This window comes from Protomyctophum bolini (genome assembly GCF_963924005.1).
Source record: "Protomyctophum bolini genome assembly, chromosome: 5".
Lineage (NCBI taxonomy): Eukaryota > Metazoa > Chordata > Actinopteri > Myctophiformes > Myctophidae > Protomyctophum > Protomyctophum bolini.
The window spans coordinates 32,615,089-32,633,284 of NC_137866.1; the positions used below are offsets into that span (position 1 = coordinate 32,615,089).

Sequence of the window (18,196 nt, forward strand, 5' to 3'; positions counted from 1 at the left end):
ATAGTCTCTTCAATAGTTTTCAATTAGTTTCAATCACATTTTAGTCAGCCGGAATGTTTTAGTGTTAGTCTAGTTTTAGTCGTCTAAATATCATACGATTTTAGTCGACTAAATCTACAGTTCAGTTAGTCGACTAAAATGTAGTTTTGTGGGCGTTGATGCCATCGTAATGACTGTTTTTACACTTGCTGAAAATAGCCGATCTATACAAGCTCACAACTCGTAGCGCTGCGATGCGTTGGGAGCTTGTAGATCGGCAATTCTCAGCATGCCACCAAGTGTAAAATTACTTATACTGGATCTCTTGTCCACTACTCCCCTTCCTAGCATTTTAGTCTAGTTTTTATTTGTCGACAAAATTGTCAATATATTTAGTCATAGTTTTAGTCATCATGGCTTAGTTTTTATGTAGTTTTTGTCAGTGAAAAAAGGCAGTCGACGAACATTTTTCGTCATAGTATTAGTCGACGAAAACAATACTGGTCGCACATTAACATGTGGATGCACTGAAGAACAACGCAGGAGCACAAAGCACCAACGAACTGGCCAGATGTACGCTTTGTCCATATTTATTTTACAGTCTATGATGGAGAACCAGGATGACTGGAAGCAACGAAGGAGGGCTCGTCTGAGGACGACCTAGAGAGAGATATTTCGCACATTATTTCCATACTACTCTAAACCATTCCGTGACCCATTGTGCCTTGTGGGTGGAAGCATTGACAGCATTGACCACTCCCATCAACACAGAAATGTTTCACCATAAAGACGATCACTCAGAATATCTTTGATTCGATTCTTTGGCCCAAAGGCCCAAACCACACCAATGATTTGCCATGCATGCAAGCAACTCCTTTTAACGGTTGTGAGTTGCATGGTAGTTGCATGCAACCATTATCCCCAATGGCAGTTTCAATTGCATTGGTGTGGCATGTCCTTAAAACAGTTTTGCATTGGTGTGATTTGGGCCTTATACGATCCAGGAAAATGCATACTGTACACCATTCCCCTTCACTGTACAGGTCAAACTTTCAGCCCTGTTCTCTAGCCACTTGTAGTGAATATGGTGTAGACCATTTATATACTTTTTCCCCATATCTCTAGGCCAGTGTCGATATGGACTTTGCACCACTGAACTGAATATGGATGAATCTTTTAACGAGGGGTTTATGCACTGCAACCCAAACATCCCTTTCTCTGTGTGGATTGTTGACTGGGCCAGTCTGTTCATTGACATCAATCACCAGAAGAAGAGTTGCTCTTCTATTTTTTCCCCCAAAGCATCTGTGTCATTTTATATTAATTATTATTAATTAATTATTATTTTGCAATTTAAAAAAAAATCTTCAAAGTGTGAGAATTATACTGATTTAGAAGGTACCAGTATTTAAATCTACACCTCTGGTGTCAATAATGGAATGATTATACACACACACACACACACCATAAAACATTTATATTATCTTGGGGTGAGATATCCTGTAAAGTGTTAAGAGACATCTTTCCTCAGTTCTGTATACATTTCTCATTCATGTTGTGTGGGGACTTGGCAGTACAGCATGTATCGTCAGAGTGCTGCACCTGCCCTGGTTTCTCTGCCTCACCCTGGGGAAGAAAAGGGATTTGACTCAGAATTAAAACCAACTGTCTCTGCCTCCCCCAAGGACCTTCTTCCATTAGAACTTGTCTTGAACTCCTCTGATATTAAGATACAACACAAACAATCTGCTGGATGGGAGATTCTCTCTCTCAGTGAACTGCCAGTGGATTTATCTGAGGTGTGGAATGGCAACTTTATTATTGATAACCCAGAGAATATGTCCAAGATAAGGAGAAAAGATGCTGCTGACAGCACAGCACCTGGCAAAATAGGAAACAGATGGCCATCTCTCTCTCTCTCTCTCTCTCTTGCTCTCGCTCAGTTCAATGGCTCACCAAGTAGCCTACATGAATTAACTTTGTTTTAAATATCTCCTATAATTACGCACGCACGCACACACGCACACACGCACACACACACACACACACACACACACACACACACACACACACACACACACACACACACACACACACACACACACACACACACACACACACACACACACACACACACACACACACAGAGAGAGAGACAGACAGAGGTATACTACACTCACCTTTAATTAGGTCATAGTCTTCGTGCTCCACATTATAACCCTTATGAGATGCCTTAATAGATATACAGTCTAACACAATGCCTTCATAAAGCATCCAGTAAAGGTTTAACTCTGGGACTGAATAAATGCATATGAACGGTTACAGTAGGAGGATTTGACCATGTAATTAGGACAGATGTCCTATTTTATTTAGTGAAATGGATACCGTCATATCTTGAGATTCCATATAACTCATGACTTTGCATAATTTCACACAGATTTGATCTCTTTTGCAGCAGCTTGAGGAAAAATGATGCTGAGCTTGGCTTGATTGATATCAGTGCGTGAAATACAATGATAAATGAAGGTAATTCCAAAGGTGACAACCGTGGGGGGAAAGGTCAAGGGGTCATTTGTTTTACTTACAGCTCCATTAGCTGCTTATTCTAACAATCTTACTTTTTTCCAAAAAACAAATAATTCACAATTAGGCTTGAAATTCAAGTAGTATCTATGGTGACCTGGTAGGCCTATTTGGTGGTGTCTCAATTGGATGCAGTCACTCAAAACAATACTTCTGTTTCTGCTTGAAGCCACAATGAATGCAATGGTTTATTTTTAATAATAATTTGTGTAAATGATGAGCCACGTGGGGAGAGAACATAAATTATAGCAATATACAATTGAATAAAATAGAATGCAGTCTTGAAGTCATACTGTTTCATTATTCAAATCAGAAGGCTATTAATTATATAATTGTTTATTTATCCATGTATTTATTTTCCAATCCTGTCCTTGGATCATGGCCAGTCCAGTAAAGATGATGATAATGTTCTTTTATCAATTAAATATATAAATTAAAACTAATATACCGGTAGCTCATTATTTTTTACTCTTTTTTATAATGTCATACAGACCGTTTGTTAGTCATTCCTCCATTAAACCATACATTCTGGTTTTAACCAGGGGGGCAGTCAGACGGATATTTTGTGAAGCCACTAAGGAAATGAAAGTTCATATAATGGCCTGTTGTGGCGCTGTCACTGGACCCAGAAAAACCCATAGCCCCATAGAAGTCCATGTATTTTGGCCCAACTTCACCTAGACTGTATTACCTTAATAAACATGGTCATGAATACTTTTTGCTTCCAGTCACTAGTTTAAAGTCACATTTCTAATGTCATAATATTCTTTTTGGAAAATTATGGTCCCATTTATAAAAAGAATGACCATAAAGTCGCGCATGTTCTGAGGGGCGTGGCTACCTGCAGTTTTAACCTGAAGAGAGTTGCCCCGCCCCCTCCTTCCCCTCGGTGTCCATGGCAACATAAAACAGTCTCGGCTACTCTTGAGCATGGCGGACTGACTGCTGCAGCGATAAAGTTTACATTCCGGTATTTTGTCAAGAACGTCGAGACAAGAAAACGGTAAGTAGTTTTGTGCTGAAGTTAAAACAGATAGCTAACTTTAAAGCATAATTCATAGGCCAATATACGTCGCACAACGCGGTGTCGCGCTGGTTGAAAAGATTACAAAACCACGCGTCGCTATGCAACACGTTGGAGATTTTAAGCATTCTCTAGTCAGTACAACGCCGCGTCGTGTACATTCATTTCAAATTAACTGTTAGCATGAACCTATCAATGCAGAAGGGAGGCATGCAGGCTGCAGGCAGACATGGAAACTTGGAAAGCCATTCAGAAGTGTCTGAAACCCAACCAGGAAACACCTGTACCTGGACTGATGATGATGATGAGGAGGAGGAAACTGGAGGTGAATAATCAACCCATGATGTGCTCAATTATGAATACTCCATACACTACAAACGTGTGTGTGTGTGTGTGTGTGTGTGTGTGTGTGTGTGTGTGTGTGTGTGTGTGTGTGTGTGTGTGTGTGTGTGTGCAATTATGTGTGTGTGTGTGTGTGTGTGAGATAATATATAATTTGACTTCTCTGCAATTTGAACAGTGACATAGGCCTACAGTATATTTTTTACTATAACAAATGCACATTTATGCTGTGGATTAGAACAAAACACAGCCCGTCACCGGGTGAAGTGCACAACATCTTCTGTGTGAACTCAGAGGCAGGGATAGCACAACATAGTTTCTGAACCTGAACTTGGTTCGCTCCTTCTTCAAACCAAATGTCTTTGTTGAAAATAGCAGATCTACAAGCTCACTTGTTGTGAGCTTCTCTCTTAATGTCCTATATATTGATTGCATGCTACGTTTTATAGAGCCCATCTTGCATTTGCTGCAGAAGTCCTTGTTGTGTCAAGCCCCTCCTGGTTTGTTTTTTTAGGGGCGATATCGGGGGAATTTTTGTCCCAACACAAACATTTAATACCATTGACAAAAACATTGCATAACACAAACATTGATGACGAAGGTGAGGACGCTAATTCTGATTTGGCTGGAATGAGATGATGTACGATGATAAGAGCGCCCCTAACTAAGATTATTTTATATTTCAGATGAAGGCATGGATGATAAGACCTTCGAGGACGAAGATGCAACCATTCCTGCTGATTTAGAATGGCTTGAAGATCTGTATGTACAGTATTTACCTGTGAATCATTATGACCATAATGTGCTATTTGATAGTTCTGTCATCATCTCTTAAATGTTCTCTTATAGAGCACCGAAGTCTGATGTCAATATCAGTAGAGGGCGCAAATGTACGGGTTCATGTACTTTTTATTTGCATTGTAATCCCCATAGGGGGATTTTAGATCGCCTCATATAACTGCATGTGTTTGAAACCGTTTCACTCATATGGATATGAAGAATCAACTGACTGAGAGAAAACGCTATTGTTACTGCTACTGAATTAGTTAAATTTTTCGCTATATATTAGTGACTGACTGTCGCAAACGATACAGAGGCACCTCCCTGACAATAACGCAGAGAGAGCTTGTTTATTTTTGGACCACAATGCTTATATGAAACGATTTTAAGATGACCCCATGTTATTCTCCATAGAGAAGCAGGTGACGTCAGGACTTCGGCGCTCTATAACATCCTTTGCATTATAGAAATGGGCATACTGATTAGACTAAACACCATTAATCACTATCATTAATAATAGTACAAACTAGGGCCATGGTGGCACAGTCTGTAATGCTGTCGCCTCACAGCTAGAAGGTCCTGGGTTCGATTCCCGCTGGGGGCGCTGGGGGGCAGGATGTAGCGCCCAGGATTACATTAGAATAGATAATTGACACTGGGTGAAAAAATGAGTTGCAAAATCATGGGACAAAAATTTTGATAAAGAATATAATAGTACAAGGTCTATTTCATGCCAAATCATTTGTCAGTATGTTATGTGTTACATACTGTACATTAATCATGCGTCCCATTTCAACAATCCAAGTTCCATTGTGCGGAGTGACTGACACCTCCGGGACCTGCAATCACATAATTGTATGCGCAGTATGTACAGTGTGACTCTGTTCTCACATTAACCATGCAACCCTTTCCAAATGGTTTTTGCATCTGCCCCGAAGGGATGACAGTGACGGTGACCTTGTGGTGGCGGACAGCGATGGTGGAGAGAGGAGTTACGCAGCGACAGCACGGATGTTCAAGCTGAGACGAAACCTGGACCAGCTGGACACTTTTCACCGGCAGAAGGAGCATGACGTGCTGAAAGTCAGGTCTGGTCTGGACATGGCAACCTGCAGAACTCTGGAGTTAACCCATTATTAAGACTTGAGTCTACAAAGGCCTTCATTCATTACTTAAAAAAATAGAAGATGTACAAGCTCACAGCGTTGCACAAAGTGAAACGCTGCTAACTTGTATCTGCTATTGTATGTGAAAATCTAATGACGGATGCTTTCCTGGTTTTAATGGGTTAAAAAAAACTTGAGTCTTTGCTAAAATGAACCTGAGTTGCAATTGGCTTTGGACCACTTTTTTTCCTTCTACACCAAATCTCTTAGCCAAATACTATTATATTTCGCAAATAGTCACAATGTGATGCGTTGTAAGCTTCTAGATGTGCTATTTTTACGTTCTCCTATGTGGATATTCTTAGTCTTTGATTCTGGGCACATCATAGTACTTAGGCAAACATTTGCGGAAAATAAAAGTTCTACATTATAGTACAAGGTATACATACAAGCTAACCATGTGCCGCATTGTGACACATTGTTCGATTAGATGAAAATGTAATGTAGATAGGCTGAATCTCAACGTTTCAAGACAGGTGCTTGCCAATTCAGCACTGTTCAACTTGCATACAGATAGTGTTGGAATCAGTTACTTGACTTGTAAATCTAATAGAGTCAACTTGGTTTATATCTGGAAAGATGATATCCCTGCTGTCGGGAAGAAACCTAACTCCAAAATGTTCATTTTTCAGGAAATTAAAAATATAAAATGTTCAATAAATTGAGAAAACCTTATATATATGTTTTTAAGCAAAGCAATGCAAGGTTTTATTTAGGAGGTTAAAATATTCAAGGTTTTATTTAGGAGGTTAAAACATTCAACATATTGTAATTTACAGAGACGGACAGTGCGTTCCAACATTTTCTCTGGCGACCAGGCTGGTGTGACAAAGCAGACGAGACCTATCCTTGATGTTCAAAGTTGTTTTTAAATGTTAATGAACCTCCTTGACAAGGCCCAGATCATTTCTCTCTCAAAATTACTTCAGCCGAGGGGAGAACATTTCCTATGTTCTGTCTGCCCACGTTTCTTCCCATTAACCCATTTAGTACATAATACGTCCTGAAACGTCATAAGGATTGGAACCGAGAGGTGCCTTAGACGTCTGTGGACGTCCAAACGACGTCCAAACGACACGGGGCGAGATAAGAATATTCAGAATTATTCCTATTTTTTTTTTTGGCATTTCGCTTTTCGCTTGCCGTATGCTAACGCTCTGTGCAACTATTAGCTTGTCATTGACTCATATCTCCTGATCCAGGGCGCTCTCCGTGGTGATGAATGGATCGATATGCTGGCGCTGCATTTCTGCTCCTCATCCGTCTCTCCCGCAAAATATGAACTCTTTTTGGAGCGTATATAAATATATTAAGATGATCGGAGATTGTGAGGTCACTTTGTCAGTCAACTTTTTTAAGAAAGTATTTCCGGTTCATGGCTTTCAAAATAAAAGCGATCACTACTCTGGCGATTACTCTGGCGCAAGCAACGCCTTTATTTTGATGCAGTTCCGGTACTAAATGTGTTTTAAGCACCCAATGGACCATGATGCAGACCATAGCATGGATGAAATGTTTCTGTGTTCTGACCATCAAAACATGACTCCTAAAGTGTCTTACCAATAAACAGTGTTTTCCCCGCATCGTAACTTTAGTTTTCCCTTTTCAGGGAAGGCCTTCATCCTGGGCACTTCATTAGACCCCCCCCACTGTTTGTGTGCGTGTGCGCATGTACTGTATGCGTGTGCGTGTGGGCATGTGTGCGTGCGTGTGTTGTGTGTCTGTGTGTGTCGGCCCAACCCCTTTTATGTCGTTCGATAACCATTGAAGGAATTCATTAGCCAGATGCCCTGAACTCGTCCCGGCACCGGTGGCCTTGAAAGTGTTCCCTCGGAAGGGATTTCAAACTGCGATGTTGTGCTGGCTCAACAGTGAGCCTTTTGACTTTGGCTTTGTGTGTTTTCTCTTCCAGAGAAGAGCTCAGAATCTGCCATCAGAACATTGCTGACTTGACGAAACAGAGGGACAAAGTTGAAGAAGAGATGGAGCGTCCGAGAGATGCAGATAGCAGGTTAAGCCCGAAACGAAAATAGCCGATCTACAATCGGCAGTGGTGCCAATGGCAGTGGTTCCCAAACTTTTTCATGTCAAGGACCCCCGAATTTACACTAATTAGCCCGCAGACCCCCATTTGAAAAGATATGCCACGGACCCCCATAAGAGAAGACTTTTACGGCTCTAGCAATGATTCTCAACCCGTATAATTTCAAGAACCCCCAGTTTGACATGCATACAGACCTCCATTTAATGGCATTTCATTACATCTCTGAGACTCCAATTTATATTGTAAAATCAATGTTAATTTAACTCTGAGAGTGTACAAATCGAACCAAGGGTCCATTTGGTTCCGTTTGTACACTCTCAAAGTTACAGACCCATAAGGGTCCATTTGGTTCCAAACTATCATGTAGCTGGGGACCCCCTGGAACTCCCTCAAGGACCCCTGGGAACCACTGACAATGGGACGTGTTGTGAGCTTGTAGATCGGCTATTTGCAGCTAATGCTTAGACTTGGTAAACCTAAGCCTTAGTTGTTCAGTCGTTCCGAACTTTCAAACGCTGCCAAACTGCTTATGAAACTACGCCAGCCAACCATCTGCCTGCACTGTTTGCAGCGCGGCGGTGTTCCGTCTACGAGCCCAACACAGGCGTCTGTGTGGAGAGCTGCAGAGAGAGGAGGAGGTGGAGGCCCGCGTCAGCACCGCTCTGAAGGAACATGAGTGAGTTTCACCAGACACGTTAATGGGGCTAAAGGTGTTACCGATGATACTAATTGAGGCTCTGTTCCATTTAGTGTGCAGTGGTTCTCAAACGTTTTTATTTCAAGGACCCCCATAATATATATAAAATGGAACCAAACTGATCCATTTTGTTCCTTTTTGTAGTATTTTGTGCACTCTCAGAGTTAAACAACCGTACAGGGCCATTTGGAACCCACTCAAGGACACTTTGAGACCCACTGGTGTAGCAGAGTGTTTCCAGTGAGTTTGAAATGCTGAGGAAGGCCTGCGTGCCGAAACTCGTTTGTTTCTCTAGGTGGGCTACATGTGTTTCATGACATAAAGAAACTCAAACTTTATGCAAGAGAGTGCGGATATTCCCTTTTTCCATTGATCTTCAAGAATCTGCACCCATCAGCTACAGAGACTATCAACTTGAGCGCGCTTTTTTAACGGTTTTGTTGTTTCCTTTGAGCCAACACACACACTAGCAGCACCCTGACTCTGTTTGACCAGAATGGAACAGAGCCTTCATTGGTATCAGCGGTAGCACCTGTGAAGGAAGTAAGGAAGGGGACCAAAAATGGCATGTGTGTGTGTGCACAATGTACATTTGCATAAATTCACACAATTGCATGTCTTAAATACACCATCTGCCTCATTAAGTCCCCCTCCCCCCTTCCTCCCCTGTCAGGCTGCACCTGTGCGAGGTGGAGGTGGAGCTCGGCAGGTTCTCCTCACTGCGACAGGAGGTGCAGGAGGAGGAGACAGCCTACGACACCCGGAAAGCCCAGCGGGCGGTGGCCCGGCTGCAGCAGGAGAACACCACCGTGCACAACCTGAAGATGAAGATGCAGCATTTCAAGGCGTAATGAAGCTATACTATAGATAACTACACTAAAGTATTATCTTATATCTTTGCCCTACTTTGTCATACTACAGTGTCGCACAAAAGTTGTTTGGAGCTTGTTCCCAAGTCTATACATACTTAAAAACTAAAATAATAATAACCCATTACACAACATATCAGGTTAAAGATTATCACAGTTCTGGCAGTGGTTTGCCTTGAGATAGGTCTTAAGGCATACTGTATGTGGGATACTCCCTTATTGCAAGTTGTAGGCTAACGATGCAAAGCATTAAATAGGCATAAATTACTTGTTCCTGTAAAACACAGATGCTTTTCTTTTTTGTTTCTACTCTTTTTAGGAGCTTATCACTGGTGATGACTTTTTTAAATCCTGAGATTAGCTGTGCGTGTGTGTTGACAGGAAACAGGCAGCCATGCAGAAGAAAGAGGAAGCTCAATGTCAGAAGAACATTGAACAGGCCCAGGCCAGTCGGAAGAGAGTTGACAAGTACCTGAGACAGACCATTAAAAGGTAACCATGCAGACTAGCCAGAAGCCAATTACCAGAATTATATATTACCAAATAAGGGTCCACTTGGTTCCATATGAAAATTCTCAGAGTTAAATTAACTGAGGACTTTATATAGTATTACTTGTTGCCTCGCTACAGTCAACATGGTGCACTGTATAGGCATAAATACTGTCAGCCCAATGCGTGCTTTTTTACAATGAGCATATCTTGGATGTATATGTTTTGACATGACATGTATTCCCGCTGTGTGTGTACTGTATGTGCTATGTGCTATATTTATTTCCTGTAACGTTCAGGTTGCATCAGCGACAGGCTGAAAAGGAGAGTCAGGGGGGAGAGCTAATGCTAAAGCGAATGCAGGCGGTGACGACATTGAAGGAGAATATAGCAGCCACACAAGTAAGCCAGCCTACACGGTGCAAAATAGCAAACACAAACGTCAACCAGTCAGTGTCCTACCTAAAACTACAGTCTGCCTTTCTCATATAGAAAGAGACCACCTGCAACAACTGCAGATTTGCTATATTGTATTAACCTACTACTCTACCTGATAGATTCGATAAAATCTCCATTAAAATGGGTTATGAAGCTTGCAGCTTTAGTGGGAGATGATGAACTTTTGGACACATCATCATAATAAGAGTTCAGCGGAACTTGCTGTGATTTTCTGTCAGTTTGCTGTGATTGTTTCGCGTGCCTGAACAAAGTCAAGATTTCAAATGGTGTGATTTCTCTAGGAGAGCTTGCGGGCTCAGCAGCACAGAGCCAAGGCACATGCCCAGAGGAAAGAGCAGGACAAGAGACAACTGAAAGCATCTCTGCAGGCTCAAGGCTTCAACAGTATCAGGCATATAGTCCAGCAGAAGAAACTGCAGGAGTTCCAGCGAAAGAAAGAGTGTGTGCTCCTCTACTCTCCTCTCCTTTGCTCTGCTCTCCCACGTTTCTTTTCGACACCCACTCCATGCATCATGCGTGTGGGTGTTTTCTCTCGTTGTGCGCTGAGCAAAACATGACCCTGATTCACTATAATGTGATATTGTTCCATTTATTTATTTATTTCCTTTCTCAGAGAATTCGAGGAGAGGCAGAAGTCAAAGAGGGTGGAGATTGTGGCCAAAATCCTTCAGGAGGATCAGCTGGCAGAGAGAAGCAAGAGGCGCCAGGCACTGCAGTGCCCCCGCATCCCTCCCTTGAACCTGGGGAGGGCTAGGGAGAAGGTCCTACACTACCTGAATCCTAAACCCCCACCACCAGCCACAGAGGAGAGGAGGACCAGAGGAGTGGTGGTGGAAAAAGTACTCAATACTGCAATGTAGAAATACGTTACAAATAAAATCCAGAATTCCAAATGTACTTGAGTGAAAGTACAAAAGTATTGGCATCAAAATGTACTTAAGTTACCAAAAGTAGAAAGCACTACTGTCCCATTTCAAGAGTTCAAAATGTATTAAAAAAAACACTAACACTAACTTTCAATAATTGAAAGGAGACTACACTAGAGTGACATACATTAGGATATTTGCTATTGTGATATGGCATAAGTGTTATATAAAAATATAAAGATCGGATCGGGAAAGATCGGTACCGGTATGTCTCAAAATCAAATGATCGGAATCGGATCAGGAGCAAGAAAACGTGATCGGGACATCCCTAGTACAAATACCTCAAAATTGTACATTGTAAAGTACAGTACTTAAGTACTTACTATACTTACTTTCCACCACTGCAGAGGAGTGGGTGGCTCATAATGTCTGAATTGATTTGCCCAAAGAACAACCTGCACAGAGACAGATGTTAGTGTCGATGCAAAATGTCAACTGTAATAAGAATACAGTACATATAAATTTAATTCTGAAAGTGTAAATTAACAAAGTTAGAGTTCAAGAGTTCAATGAGTTAGTTCACTATACTGTTACTGTACTAGTCTCCCACATAGAACTCCCAGTAGAGTACCGTTACTGTACTACTATGTTCTTACCCTTCTGTAATTTCCGAGGGGCGCTAGCCCCTCCAACGTCTGGCTTTGTGTGTGCCTTTATGTGGCAGCTAATTCTAGGGACTTTTTGTGTGTGCTTTATTCATGCCCCCTGTGACATCATGTGACAGCCACAGTGGGCGCCCCACTTCACACAAGTGTGATTTACGTAAACAAATAACTTAAAACAGCGTATGGTTTCCTTCCCCTTTCAATTATTTTTTAACACTCCGGACATTGCTGCTGTGTGTATCCGACCATCAGGAGAGAGAGTTGAGTGGCGATGGTGACTCTTCGTCGGATCTCTCTGACCAGGAAGGCGTGCAGGAACCCAGGGCCCAGGACGAGGAACTGGGTGGGGACCAAATCTTCGCTGAGCCTGAGTTTTTGGGCCTTTGGGATCAAACGTATGATAAGGTAAAAAATTAAATCTATGCTGCTTTCCACCAGTACACAATCCTTCCGTGCTAGCTCTTGAGATTGACCCATGAATGGTAAATGGTGCATTTATATAGTGCCTTTATCCAAGGCGCTTTACAGAGATTGTGCATTACATTCACCCATTCACACACACATTCACGCCTTTGTTTGCCTCGCTTGGCAGCAGGTTTGACTTTGAACCGGAAACATGACACATGACATGTGCATCCAGTTCAGCTGCTGAGCCAATCAAACAAAGCTGGTGATGGGTATGCCACCTTCTGAAAACCCTGGGACTAAAGTTATGCACAGAGCCTGTTAAAGCTATATTTCCACCCACTGTCGTCCATCTGGGCTATGAGATCTGAGCAACTACAGATTCCAAACCATGGGGTGAAAATGCAAAAAAGAACTTACTCCAAGTTGGGTGCAAATTGAGATCGATTGGTCAACCCACTGAAGAAAAATAAATGATTAGGATGGAAGGACTGACTGACAGTTTTTATAGCAGAATGTAGTTTGGCATTGGCACATCAATAGACTGACTAGACTACATGTTGTCTCAGTAAGACAGCCCTCCCCCTATCCACAAGGAGGAGCAGGGCACCAAAGCATTATGTGAATTGTATTCCAGGAAGGAAGTGAGCCCAGTGTCGATGACAACTGAGACACTGGGCTCACTGCTAAAATCTAAAATATCTAAAACCACATATTACACACATAAAGACCCCCAGGAAAGTGTTCAAAATCTTCTAAACGTGAAGTGTCCCTTTAAGTGTTAACAATAGTGACTACTGTATGTCATCTGTAATGTATTACACGTATGTATGCTTAATGCACCAATCCTTTAATGTACAAATGGAAGTAGTCCCATATTTAATGGGCCTTTGATATGATTCTTTCTGGCAATGAAATATTCATACGATGCAAAGGAGCTTCTCTAGTTCCATTAGAGAGGAGCACAGGCTCTCTCTTTCTGTCCTCCCATACACTTAAGATCTGCGGTGACAGGCGTCACTTCTAATTGTGCCGGTGCCATCGAGGACTCCGAAGGAGCGCGGCACTACAGCTCAGACCTCTACTCTAGTGTGAAGTCAAGTGGAAAAGGATCTTTCCTCCTACGCACAGGAAAATACATGTTTTTTTTAAATCTCTTTAAAAGGCTATTATGATTCCATGAGGAACCATCACCGACTAAAGAACCGTTTTATTTAGTGAATGGTTCGTGTATGGTTCTATATCTATAGTATAGATTTAACAGAGTAACATAATTATATGTTCTTTGAGGAACCACAAATGATTCCTCAAATAACTCTTTTTATCGTACTTTGAGGCAACTTTAACCACTTAAACAATGTCTTAATGGGCAGACATTCGCTGAAGTACAACCTTAGAACGCATGGTGTTGTGAGCTTGTAGATTTGCTATTTTTGACAAAGACAAAAAAGGTTTGGACCAAGTACAGACTCCTGGGAGACACCTGACAATTAATTTTAGTCAAAGTCAAAGTGGTTAAGGGTTCTTTCTAAAACCAAATATTTAAAACCATTTTCTAAGGTTTTTTCTAACCATTTAGAGTACACCATGGTCCTCATTCACAACGGCGTTTACGCTCATAACGTTACGTAACGCTAGCGGAAAGGCATTTACGTGGATTTCCCACATTAATTTGGAATTCATGGAAATGGCCGTGAACTTGACACTCACGTAGGTTGGTCAGAAACTCCAAATCCTACGGGACCTCTTTAGGTGGCGGAGAAAGCATACACTTGCGTATAGATTTATTCAGAAGGCTTTAGTCTTCATGCTGAATCAATAAATTGTTCCCAAATCTCAGATAAAATATGTAGGCATGTGTCCCCAACATATTGGTCGATCTTGCACTTGCACTTGTATGCCTAAATGCATGCATTCTAGGCAAGTTAGCCTAGAGTCCCAAACAGAAACTGCCCTGCAGGCACGACACCTTTTTATTTATTTATTAGAATATTTCTATCATGCGCGATTGGGGCTGCTCACTCGGCAGCATTCTACTGTGCAACGGTTGTGAGCTTGTAGATCGGCTCTTGCGGACTCGCGCTGCATGTTAAAAAACAAACTCACAATTATAATAAGAACATAGGCTAAGCTTATCTGCATTCTGCACTGTACGAATCCAACATTGTTTAGTGTAGTAATGCCTGCAGTAGGCGGCAGGCCTATTGAAATTGTTTTTTTACGGAGCTCCTTGAGTCAGTTGACTGTCGGTGTGTGTGTGTGTGGGGGGGGGGGGCAGACAGCAGCGTGCTGCCGATCCGATTCACATTGGAAAATGTACACTTTTTTTAGAAAATAAATCTTCCTCCTTATGTAACAATTAGACCTGATGATCATGTTTAGGGTGGAAAACTCCATCTTAAATACAGATATTTCAAGGAATATCACTTATCCTACCTTTAATAACTAAATGACCAAACCTGACTATTGGTATGCAGGTTTCCGAACTGTTCACAGCTCTTCTCTAGGACACAAAGTGAATAGATGGAAACGGTGTAATGAACACTTGCCAATTTGAATATAGGATTCATCATTAATTCCCTGCGGACTCTTTATATAAGCCTTTATGTGTTCCAATGTTCGATGGCAAACTCATAATTAAGTAATTATTCATTAAAATGCCATGATCATGCAGGCAGGCAGCCCTATAGCGCGACACTGTCATTGCAGACAATCACATTCTCAAATCGACACAGGGGGAAATGATACAAAATCAGGCAGATGAGAGTCATATGGATGAAGTTGTGGGGGTGGATTCTGTTAAGGATGATTTGTTGCTTTATGTGGATATGTTATTTTGTAGCAGAGTGTGTTGAAGGCAGGATTGTGGAGCTTGGTTCTACCTGGATCATTATTGTAAGTAGGCAACTAGTACACAGCCGAGACCTGCGTGGGCAGTGTGTTCCTAGGGTCATCTGCTTGGAGAAAAAACCTTTACTGCACTGCATCATAATGTTGGGAACAGCTGTGTAGACACAGATTATGTCTAAAGAGAAAGAAAACAAAGTGTTCATGGCAGTGCATATAAACATTTTGTGTATTATGTATTATTATTTTTTATTACCGGTATACTGCATAGAATATTTAATTGCTGTTGAGAGTTTATTAATGAAATTACACAATGCTTTGGTAACTTTGTATTTAATCGCCCAGAGGCGGCCTAGAATTGAGCTCTCTACGACCAATTATGTGTACATTATGATTTTCATACACACTCTCTTTCAATGATTTTTATTTGGTTTTCAATTATTTTCATGCACACTCAATAAAAAGGACAACCCAGAGGTGTGCATATACTGTGCAGTAGTTCAAATGCAACCCGTCTCATCCTTGTACAAGGAATATTTCAGAAGTTATGCATGACAATGTGTTAAATCAATAATTTGCCTGGTTGACCAAATTGGTCCGATTTTGAGTTGGGGCTCTATGAAGTTTCAGGGCCTTGCCTTGTGATTCATTTGTTGACTTCATGAGTCAAGTTACTGTATAATAAACGTGAAAATGACATTAACATCTCCAGGTCCAATCAAAGAGGAGCCTAGATGCAGAGGCTCTGACTAGGCTGCCCCAGAAAGCAGCAGAGAAGCAGCACGTGCCTTCCGTGCCAGTACCCGCTGGGAATCTCACTATGCCTGCTAAAAAAGTTTGTGGGAAAGCGATGAAAGGGCCACCATTCATCAGTAAACCTGACGTGATCATTTTCAAGGTACTACAACAGCACTTTTCTTTTCTTTTCTTTTCTTTTTTAAATTTATACATTTATAATTACTTGTTTATACTTATTATTAGCAATGTGTCAATTTGTGCACACTCCTTTTACACCACAAACAAACGTGAAATATCAATAACCCCAATTTATTTTGTCCCAAGTATTACCTTTTTTGTCTATTCGAAATGCTTTTTTTCCCCTCCACAACATAAAGACAGGCAAAGAAAACCAATCCCTCTCGCCTTCCCCGTTCCCCCAACTTTTCTTTAGCCTTTTGTTTATCGATCATAATAGCTACTGTCACTCAATTAAATCACAGGACTTTGAGGTGGGGAAAACATACAGAAAGAAGGTTCTCCTGACTAACATCACCTACGCCACAAACTACTGCAAGCTTCTGGGACTCTCCACCCAACTTATGGATTTTATCACTATCAGGTAAGTAGCTGCAGGTGGACTTAAAGGACCACTTCACCACTTTTCAACCTATCTTCATATAATAGGTCCTCACTAATAATCATGATAAGATTTTTTTCCTACTCAGTCTGTGTCTCATAGGAGGGCTGTGGGCAGTTTAGAAACCGTCTTCCAGTGACATCATCATTAGGCAGATTTCTTTTTTTATACAAGATTATTGTACAAAAATGTTTACATTTTCATTATCGTGAGAACGATGGCTTCCATTTTCGCATTGCAACTTTTCAGGACTAGAAAGCCTGCAGTTTCTATTAGCTTGTATTCCCCATCGATGATGTCACTGGAAGACTGTTTCTGAACTGCCCACAGCTCCTCCTATGAGACACAGACCGAGTAGAAAGGTTTTGGTCCATTTTTTCATGATTATTAGTGAGGACCTATTATATGAAAATAGGTTGAAAAGTGGTGAAGTGAGGTTTTGTACCAAAAATAGCATATTGTGTGAGATCGGCTGGTTTGGTGTAGACGACGGAAAAAGTGGTCAGTTGTGCAGTACTGTTTTACTAAGAATTGAAAAGGGACACCCTGCACTATACTGTTGATGGTGTGTAAGTAGCAATGTCTGAAATGAAAGTACAACTCATAGGGAAGGGCATGGCCATTAAGCTATTTTAATTAACAAGGCTGTATTATGTATTTTTAAAGAAAAATTACACCTCATACTATAGTATCCCCCTAAGCCAAACCATTTTCTAAAAGAGTGACTAGCTGTCTAAAGTAATATGGAATTAGTTAGCAACAGATTCAAGTTTATTGTTTAGTTCACTAAAATGTGACATTTTGTGACAACAGCATCTTTTGCTGGAATTGATAAATGTTCAATGAAAAGTTAATAGAGGGTACAGCACGTTGGGAAGTCAGTCGTGTTTGAGAGAAGAAGCCTAGCTGTCCTACATTATGTAGGCTACATACTGTATGGATACCAGCTTGGAGCACCACACTCTCAGTTCCTCTCAGTGAGTTGGTCCATAGGGGTCACTGCAATGAGTCAGGCCACAAGAGTGATGAGGCAGACCATCTCAGGGCTCTTCTATTCTCCGTTTGAAGCCTGACAAGTTGAAAATACCAGATCTACAGGCTTGCAACACATTGTATTGAGACAAAAACTAGCTTTTGCTATCCTATAGCAGACATGAGCCCGTCCCCATGCCTGCCAGCAGCCCACAGCCAGAGCAAGCGATGTGGGTGTTAGTGTACCACAGGTCACTCGCAATATATCAGTTTCTGCATGTTAGCTTCATGCCAATTGACACGGTTACCACGGTCCTCTCTCTTCCCCATTGCTCGCCTCATCTCGTCTCTTTCGCTCTGCCTGACCGTGCCAATTGTCTCCCATTTATTCATTCCCATCCCCATTAGCTGCCTGCCACCAAAATAGCCGCTACTTTTCCTGGGGTACACAACAAACATATACCGGTATATATAAACACAACACAATAAAACCATGCAGGGGTGCAAGGGGAGACTAGCTGTCGCTGTCCAGCCTCAGTAGGGACTGTCTGAACGCATCAATCTCCACCGCTCTTGTCCGCGCACTCTCGCAAATTCACAATTTCACATTCACTCTTTTAACCACATAAAACCTCTATACTTTCTTAACTAA

The 18,196-nt window shown here is 41.5% G+C and overlaps 1 protein-coding gene across 1 annotated transcript in view; it reads left to right on the top strand.

Moving 5' to 3' along the window:
* Positions 1-3,769: 3,769 nt before the first annotated feature.
* cfap74 (cilia and flagella associated protein 74) overlaps positions 3,770-18,196 on the top strand; it is a gene marked incomplete at both ends in the record, with an annotated part of 63,114 nt that continues 48,687 nt past the window's right edge. The window contains 14 exons of the mRNA XM_080762895.1: positions 3,770-3,911; positions 4,615-4,690; positions 5,647-5,796; positions 7,787-7,885; positions 8,490-8,594; positions 9,289-9,462; positions 9,866-9,976; positions 10,273-10,375; positions 10,714-10,871; positions 11,046-11,271; positions 12,216-12,358; positions 13,369-13,459; positions 15,928-16,113; positions 16,436-16,554. Of these exons, the coding sequence (XP_080619021.1) occupies positions 3,770-3,911; positions 4,615-4,690; positions 5,647-5,796; positions 7,787-7,885; positions 8,490-8,594; positions 9,289-9,462; positions 9,866-9,976; positions 10,273-10,375; positions 10,714-10,871; positions 11,046-11,271; positions 12,216-12,358; positions 13,369-13,459; positions 15,928-16,113; positions 16,436-16,554 (1,883 nt within the window). The remainder of the gene's footprint in view (positions 3,912-4,614; positions 4,691-5,646; positions 5,797-7,786; positions 7,886-8,489; positions 8,595-9,288; positions 9,463-9,865; positions 9,977-10,272; positions 10,376-10,713; positions 10,872-11,045; positions 11,272-12,215; positions 12,359-13,368; positions 13,460-15,927; positions 16,114-16,435; positions 16,555-18,196) is intronic.